Source organism: Clupea harengus, chromosome 11 (assembly GCF_900700415.2).
Source record: "Clupea harengus chromosome 11, Ch_v2.0.2, whole genome shotgun sequence".
Taxonomy (NCBI): domain Eukaryota; kingdom Metazoa; phylum Chordata; class Actinopteri; order Clupeiformes; family Clupeidae; genus Clupea; species Clupea harengus.
In genome coordinates, this window is record NC_045162.1 from 28,272,934 (window position 1) to 28,282,001 (window position 9,068).

Sequence of the window (9,068 nt, forward strand, 5' to 3'; positions counted from 1 at the left end):
ACCAGAACTATTTCACAGAAACCATTAATTGAGTCATAATAAAATCATCCATCATGTTCGATGATGTGTGTCAATGTTACTAAGCTGCAGAAATGGAACTCGTCTCATTACCCTCTTCAATAGAATGTCACAGATTAGGGGGAAGTCACAGAATGATCAGATGGCTCCTCTGGCTCCTCGTGGAGGTGTTCACATCTCTTCATCTGTTGGATACAATGCTGTCCGTATACTGTATGCTGTGTCTACACACTGCTAATACACACTGTCCCCATAAGCTATGGTTGAAACATACACACTGTCCCCATACGCTATGGTTGAAACATACACACTGTCCCCATACGCTATGGTTGAAACATACACACTGTCGTAATAAGCTATGGTTGAAACATACACACTGTCCCCATAAGCTATGGTTGAAACATACACACTGTCCCCATAAACTATGGTTGAAACATACACACTGTCGTAATAAGCTATGGTTGAAACATACACACTGTCCCCATAAACTATGGTTGAAACATACACACTGTCCCCATAAACTATGGTTAAAACATACACACTGTCCCCATAAGCTATGGTTGAAACATACACACTGTCCCCATAAACTATGGTTGAAACATACACACGGTCCCCATAAGCTATGGTTGAAACATGCAGGATGTATACTATGTATAAATGGTTTTGGCAACAGGTACCATTATTCAATATCAAGACGACTATTATTATGGTATCTCTTTTTTCTTATTCTTAGTTTTGGCTAAATTTAAAAGGGACGTTAGACGTGAGTTTTTTTTAAATAGCACTAAGATAAGAGGGGTAACCCAACAGCCACTTTTTCAGCATGTTGTGCAGCATGAGAAGGAAGGAGAAGGACTGAGTTATCACCGGAAGGAAGCAGAAGGACTGAGTTATCACCGGAAGGAAGCAGAAGGACTGAGTTATCACCGGAAGGAAGGAGAAGGACTGAGTTATCACCGGAAGGAGAAGGAGAAGGACTGAGTTATCACCGGAAGGAAGGAGAAGGACTGAGTTATCACCGGAAGGAAGGATAAGGGCTGAGTTATCACCGGAAGGCTGCGATCCCCTTGTCTAGGTGTTGAATATAGCCAAGCAAAAGTGATGTCACAATAAATCTCCCGACATATACGAGAGAGATCCAACAACTCCTCTGAACCAAAGCATCTAAACTTATGGGAACGTGATATTCAATTTTCTTTTTGATACCAGAGAGAGACTGAGAAAGAGAGAGTGTGTGTGTGTGTGTGTGTGTGTTGGGGAGCGTAGGTAGGAGATTGAAGGAGAACACCTCGGCTCTCTTCTCCCTGGAGGCTGTCAGTGAGCCTTTGGCCAGTAAATTGTTAATATGCCTTGACTGAATGTGAGGAGAACACTGGTGCAGGAACCTGACTGATGAGAAATTAGCCCAGGGCTTCTTTTCAAATATTAACGTCCACACAGGTGCAAGACCCTACCTCTGGCCTGGGTTTACCAACACCGCAAAAGCAGCCAGCACTGCGGTCTTAGCAGAACAGCACTGCACTTAAAACACTACAAGAATACATGGATATTAAGTGTTGCTTTGGAACAAGTGTACAGTATATCTTCCTAAAAAAAAAGGCTTGAGTGGTTATTGTAGTGTATTGTATTTTTACGTGGATATCTAGACATTTCCATACTTCCTTGAACTTGTGAAACACTAAAGCAGAGCCCACTAGCCTGAGGCAGATGAGATGAGATGAGAAGAGATGAAGGGTTAAGGGTTAAGGATTAAGGGTTATGGGTTAAGGGTTAAGGGTTATGTACAGGCTCCAAGGCCGACTGTGAGTGGGCTAATGCAGTGATGGCACCCAGCCCAAGACAGGATTTCCTCCGCTCCAGTCCTGAGTGAGACTTGCTGATGCTGGCCTCTGGCCTCTGGCCTGGTGCTGGTGCTGGTGCTGGTGCTGGCCTCCTTCCACAGAGCCTGTGACACCATCAGCCTGCTGCCAATCAATAGCATCCTGGCTAATCAGAATCAACCAATTACAGCGAATAGTCTGGTGAACACAACACACAATTATTCCTCTACACAGACCAATGCCTTCAAAAACAAAACATGCTTTAAAAATGATTCTTAAACATCGACACATCAACTGGTCAGAGTGACAACACACACACACACACACACACACACGGATGGACAGAGAGGTTTGCCTCCTACTAGAAGCAAGAGTTGCAGTCTTGAGGTCTGGAGACCAGGAAACTTTGAGCTTGACAGGGCCAGCCTGCGGAGGGCAATCTCCCAGGCTAAACACCGTTACAAACAGAGGACTGAAGAGCACTTTAACTCCTCTGACCCCTGACACATGTGGCAAGGCATGCAGACGATCACAAACCCCAAACCACCCAGCACTGTGCCCCCAACCAGCCCTGCCACCGTCCCTGACGAGCTCCACTACTTCTATGCTCACTTTGACCAGGGAAATAGGGAGGTCATCCCCAAAGCAGATCTAGCACCTGATGAGCAGCCTCTCACTCACTCCAGTCCCCACCCCAGATGTGTGCTCCACCCAGAGCAGGGTGAATGCGTGGAGGGCAGCTGGGCCCGTGCTTAGGGCCTGTGCAGAGCAGCAGATTTTTCAATCTGTCCCTGGCCCAGGCAGTAGTCCCCAGTTGTAGTTTCAAGACTGCCCCCACTGTGCCAATGCCAAAGCTCTCCACTGCTACGGCCCTTAATGACTTCCGTCCGGTTGCACTCACCCCCATCATCGCCAAAGCGCTTCGAGAGATTGGTTCTTTCAAACTTGAAATCCTGTCAGCCTGCTACATTGGACCCAAACCAGTGTGCCTACTGCTGCAACAGGTCAACGGAGGACGCCATCTCCACAACCCCTCACTCTGCTCTGACCCACTTGGACAGTCACGACCTGCACGTCAGAATGCTGTTCACGGACTTCAGTTCAGCATTTAACGCTGTGATCCCTTCCCAGCTGATCTCCAAGCTTAGCCATCTTGGTATCAGCGCATCCCTCTGCAACTCTGGATGCTGGACTTCCTGACCAACAGACCCCACCCTCACCTCCTCCTAAATTTCCTTCGGGATTAATAAAGTATCCATCTATCTATCTATCTATCTATCTATCACCCTGAACACTGCAGTTACAACAACACCCACCTGGCCCTTAACACCCAGAAGACCAAGGAGATCATGGTGGACGTTAGGTGGGCTAGCAGTCATGCACATATACCCATCTACATCAACGGAACTTGTACTAGAGCGTGTCAAACTTCAAGTTCCTTGGCACCTGCATCTCCGATGATCTCACCTGGTCCCTGAAGTCCTCCATCCTCCTGGTCAAAAAGGCCTTTCCTTCCTACGGAGCATTCAGAAAGCTCACCGGTGTGTTCAAGGATACTGGTTGACTTCTACCGCTGTACCATTGAGAGCCCTACTCACGCACTGCATCTCAATGTGGTATGGCAACTGTGGTGGTGGTGAACGCAGCTCAACAGATCACTGGCACAGTCACCCACCATCAAGCACATTCACCACAAGAGCCTCTAACACCATCAGCCTGCTGCCAATCAATAGCATCCTGGCTAATCAGAATCAACCAATTACAGCAAATAGTCTGGTGAACACAACACAAAATTATTCCTCTACACAGACCAATGCCTTCAAAAATCTCAAATCTCAATCTCAGTGTGGCACGGCAACTGCTCTGCATCAGACTGTAAAGCATTGCAGCTGGTGGTGAACGCAGCTCAACGGATCACTGGCGCACACAGTCCCCCACCATCAAGCACATTCACCACAAGCGCTGCCTGGGCAGGACCAGAAACATCAAGGAGGCCTCCCGCCCTAACCATGACCTTCTCACCCTCCTCCCATCTGGCAGGTATTACAGGGGCTTCCGCTCCCACACCAGCAGGCTCAGGAACAGCCTCTCCCCTGTGGCTGGGACGGGACCCTGCTAACCTCCACACCGCCACTCCAATAGCATCACTGCACTGTTTACAGTACTGTAGTCAACCGTTTATTTGCACTAGGAATATTTCGCACGGACTGAACCACCTACACGGTTCAATTAATATTACAGTACATATATTGTTTATATTCTATGTACATAACCAAATGTACATATGCTGTTCATACTGTACCTACAAGCGTACACTTGCAGTGTCTATAGTCTCGATTCTGTCCACTTCTCTGTCCAGTATATGTATTTAGTATCTAGTATGGCTTATTGTAACTCTCCACTGTACATCTTGTAAGATATCGCATCACTTATGTGTAGTACTTACTTTTCCTGTATCATTTACATAACGATACATAATGATTACATAAATAATACCTTATTTTCTGCTTAGATGTTAATTTCATTGGCTTTGTACCCATATTCTGCACAGTGACTATAAAGTTGAATCTCATCTAATCTTAAAGCAGCAAAAGTGGAACATGTAGGTGTGCTGCTTAAGCCAGGACCCTGTTTGAATCTGATCTAATCTTAACCCAGGACCCTGTTTGAATCTGACCTAATCTTAACCCAGGACCCTGTTTGAATCTGATCTAATCTTAACCCAGGACCCTGTTTGAATCTCATCTAATCTTAACCCAGGAGCCTGTTTGAATCTCATCTAATCTTAACCCAGGAGCCTGTTTGAATCTCATCTAATCTTAACCCAGGAGCCTGTTTGAATCTGACCTAATCTTAACCCAGGACCCTGTTTGAATCGGATCTAATCTTAACCCAGGACCCTGTTTGAATCTAATCTTAACCCCGGACCCTGTTTGAATCGGATCTAATCTTAACCCAGGAGCCTGTTTGAATCAGATCTAATCCTAACCCAGGACCCTGTTTGAATCTGACCTAATCTTAACCCAGGACCCTGTTTGAATCGGATCTAATCTTAACCCAGGACCCTGTTTGAATCGGATCTAATCTTAACCCAGGACCCTGTTTGAATCTAATCTTAACCCCGGACCCTGTTTGAATCGGATCTAATCTTAACCCAGGAGCCTGTTTGAATCGGATCTAATCCTAACCCAGGACCCTGTTTGAATCTGACCTAATCTTAACCCAGGACCCTGTTTGAATCGGATCTAATCTTAACCCAGGACCCTGTTTGAATCTGATCTAATCTTAACCCAGGACCCTGTTTGAATCTGACCTAATCTTAACCCAGGACCCTGTTTGAATCTGATCTAATCTTAACCCAGGACCCTGTTTGAATCTCATCTAATCTTAACCCAGGAGCCTGTTTGAATCTCATCTAATCTTAACCCAGGAGCCTGTTTGAATCTCATCTAATCTTAACCCAGGAGCCTGTTTGAATCTGACCTAATCTTAACCCAGGACCCTGTTTGAATCGGATCTAATCTTAACCCAGGACCCTGTTTGAATCTAATCTTAACCCCGGACCCTGTTTGAATCGGATCTAATCTTAACCCAGGAGCCTGTTTGAATCGGATCTAATCCTAACCCAGGACCCTGTTTGAATCTGACCTAATCTTAACCCAGGACCCTGTTTGAATCGGATCTAATCTTAACCCAGGACCCTGTTTGAATCGGATCTAATCTTAACCCAGGACCCTGTTTGAATCTGATCTAATCTTAACCCAGGACCCTGTTTGAATCGGATCTAATCTTAACCCAGGACCCTGTTTGAATCGGATCTAATCTTAACCCAGGACCCTGTGTGTTGTCTTCTGTCTGTCAAGAGGCTGCAGCCACTCTGTAAACATGACTCACCAGGGAATTAGAGGAGCCATCTTCCCCCAGCTCCCTCACTCCCTCCACCTCCCCCCCCCCCCCCCCAGCTCCCTCACTCCCTCCACCTCCACCCCCCCCCCAGCTCCCTCACCCCCTCCACACCTCCAGCTCCCTCACCCCCTCCACACCTCCACCTCCCTCACCCCCTCCACACCTCCACCTCCCTCACCCCCTCCACACCTCCCCCCCCCCCCCCGCCCCCCCCCGCCCTCTTCGTCTCTCACTGAGGTAGAGTGACCACATCTTTAAACATGCTCAAAAGTAACACAACTACTGCATGCCGGCAGCATCACCTCAATCTTATAGAAATGGGACTTTTGTCAATAATACTTCCTTGTCCTTGAGAAGCTGTGGTGAGTTTACTGCAGACACCTTCAGTTAACAAAGAGAGAACGTTAGAGGAATGGAGAGAGAGAGAGACTGAGGGAGGTGGGAGCTGGGGAAGAAAAAGAAAGACAGGACGAACGAAAGTGAAGCAAGCCTGAAGCTGACTTGCCCTGGCGTCCCTGAATCCCTCTCTCTCCTGCACACAGTGCTCTCTCCTTCACACACACACACACACACACACACACACACACACACACACACACACACGCACACAGTGCTCCCTCCTTCACACCCCCTGGCTATCTCACAGTGGAGAGACAGCAGGCTCGCACCTATGTCATCTGACAACCCTGTGTTGGAACGAGGGGGCTGACGCTCTGTCTATTTTGGAAATACAAACAGCTCTACAAGCCAGAGTCTGGAAAACACATTCCTCTGAAAAGCAGCCATGGATCAGAGCCGCACACACACACAGACCTCTACTGTAGCCACTCAAAGCACTCATTCTTCCTGCCTGTCCAAACATTTGGCTAACATTTCAAATAAACTCCACACCAAATGAAACTCCCTTGAAAATTAAACTTTCTTTTCAATCTGGGAAAAACATGTTATACTACAGTATATTTCATGAAAACAGTATGGTATAATATCTTTCATGAAAAACTAAATACATTCCAATGGCTCTACATCACTTTAGGAGTTCATGTGTGAGATTCAACTGCATCCAGAATATACATTTTAGCAGTGTGCTGGCATAAATTCAATGGCTGTTATATTGTGCTGCTGTCCATTCTGGAGCTCAGTGAAGTATGTAAGAGGAAATACTTTAGCCTTTGCACTGCATTAAATATGCAAGACAATATGCTGTGTTCCTTGCAGCTCTAGCTCCAGGTAAGAAGTTAGGTGTTATTGTGAGTGGAAGTACCATCAGATCCCATAAATCCTACCAAGGAAAAATGGAACTTCCATAACATTAGCCAATAACGATGGGTGTTTGAGTGCTTGTGTCAGGCTCTGACTGACGACTTGCAGTGAAGTCCCGTGTGCTGTGTTCTCGAGAGTGAGTGTATGTGTGCGTGTCTACATAGGTGTGTGGACACATATAGAAGGATGCTTTTGTGTCGGGCCACCTGGCATATACCAACCTGCCACAGCAGCCTGTGCCCTGTGGGCCCCTGGATGTGTTTAGGGATCAATGTAGGGGCCACCATCAAAGACTCAAATGAGCTCTGTCAATTGATTAAAAAATATCTTTAATGTAGAATCAACACAAAGGAATATCTAAATTCAGATACTACTGTTTAACAGCATATTTTTTAACTTTGAACACAGATACTTTCCTGTGAATGACAGGTTTCCAGATCCATTTGACAGCCAAGTTTGACCTTCACTTTAGCATTCTCATCCTATAATTGACAGGTGATGGATTTGAACATAATTGAAGCCTTGGCTGGTAACCTATGTGATGGAGACACGTCCAGTCACAGGCTGCTGTGCTTTGGTGAGATGCCTCTAAATGCTATTTCACATCAATCTCTTGCCCCTTGATCTTAGTGCCAGTATCAACCTAGAAGATAGTATTTATACCAGGGAACTTCTTCAGCTGGTGGCCTGTGTGTAATATGTAATAAGTATGCAATAGATGAACTGTATGTAAGCAGACACATGTGTGTGTGTGTGTGTTGTATGTGTGTGTGTGAGTAGACACATGCTTGTGTATTGTATGTAAGTAGACACATGTGTGTGTGTTGTATGTGTGTATGTAAGTAAGCACATGTGTGTGTGTTGTATGTGTGTGTGTGTTGTATGTGTGTATGTAAGTAGACACACGTGTGTGTGTATGTGAGTAGACACATTTGTGTGTATTGTATGTGTGTATGTAAGTAGACACATATGTGTGTATGTATGTAAGTAAACACATGTGTGTGTGTATGTAAGTAGACACATGTGTGTGTGTTGTATGTGTGTGTGTTGTATGTGTGTATGTATGTAAGTAAGCACTGCGGTGTTCTCACCAGGCGTTTGATGACCCGTAACAGGAGCTTCTGCTCTCGAGGCTGGGGGTGCGTCTGCAGCGCCTGCTCCAGGCTGAGGAGGTCCTCCGGGATGAGGCAGTCGGGGCCCTGCCCGCCGTACAGCTGCGCCAGCAGGGACAGGCACTGGCTGGCCTCCTCGTACACCTCCAGGTCTGCGCTCACCAGCTGGGGACAGACACTAAACATCAGCTCTCTCCTACTCACACAGGCACTGGCTGGCCTCCTCGTACACCTCCAGGTCTGAGCTCACCAGCTGGGGACAGACACTAAACATCAGCTCTCTCCTCTCTCCTCCTACTCACACACTCAACCAGGAGCTGCTTCCCAAGGTGTTTCAGTTAATGCTCTACCCTAGTTTCTACCCTATATCAGCTGTAGAATTTATATTTTATACATGCCATTAGATTCTTTGTATATGCTGTGCATTTGTCTGGAGACCATGTAAGTAATGAGAGCCTGAGTTTGAGGCAAAAGCTGCTGTTCAGTGTAGCCCTGGAGGTGCAGTATTAGTTGGGAGGGTGTCTGGGTGTGTAGCCCTGGAGGTGCAGTATTAGTTGGGAGGGTGTCTGGGTGTGTTGCCCCCAGGGTCACTGGTTGGGAGGGTGTCTGGGTGTGTGTTGTCCCCTAGGTCACTGGTTGGGAGGGTGTCTGGGTGTGTTGCCCCCAGGTCACTGGTTGAGGGAACTGGACTCGACTTGCTCCATGAGGACCGCTCCAACTGACTCTGGATCAGGGAGAGTGTGCGTGTGTGTGCGTGTGTGTGTGTGTGTGTGTGTGTGTGTATATGTGTGTGTCAAACACAGGCTCCAACTGACTCTGGATCAGGGAGAGTGTGCGTGTGTGCGTGTGTGCGTGTGTGTGTGTGTGTGTGTGTGTGTGTGTGTGTGTGTGTGTGTGTGTGTGTGTGTGTGGCTGACTCTGGATCAGGGAGAGCCTGACGAGAGGCTCTAGA

At 46.9% G+C, this 9,068-nt stretch overlaps 1 protein-coding gene across 1 annotated transcript in view; it reads right to left on the reverse strand.

Annotated features, from left to right (window-relative positions):
* The window catches only part of ulk4 (unc-51 like kinase 4), a 102,269-nt gene that overhangs the window by 9,401 nt on the left and 83,800 nt on the right, over positions 1-9,068 (reverse strand). The window contains 1 exon segment of the mRNA XM_031576705.1: positions 8,096-8,281. Coding sequence (XP_031432565.1) covers positions 8,096-8,281 — 186 coding nt within the window.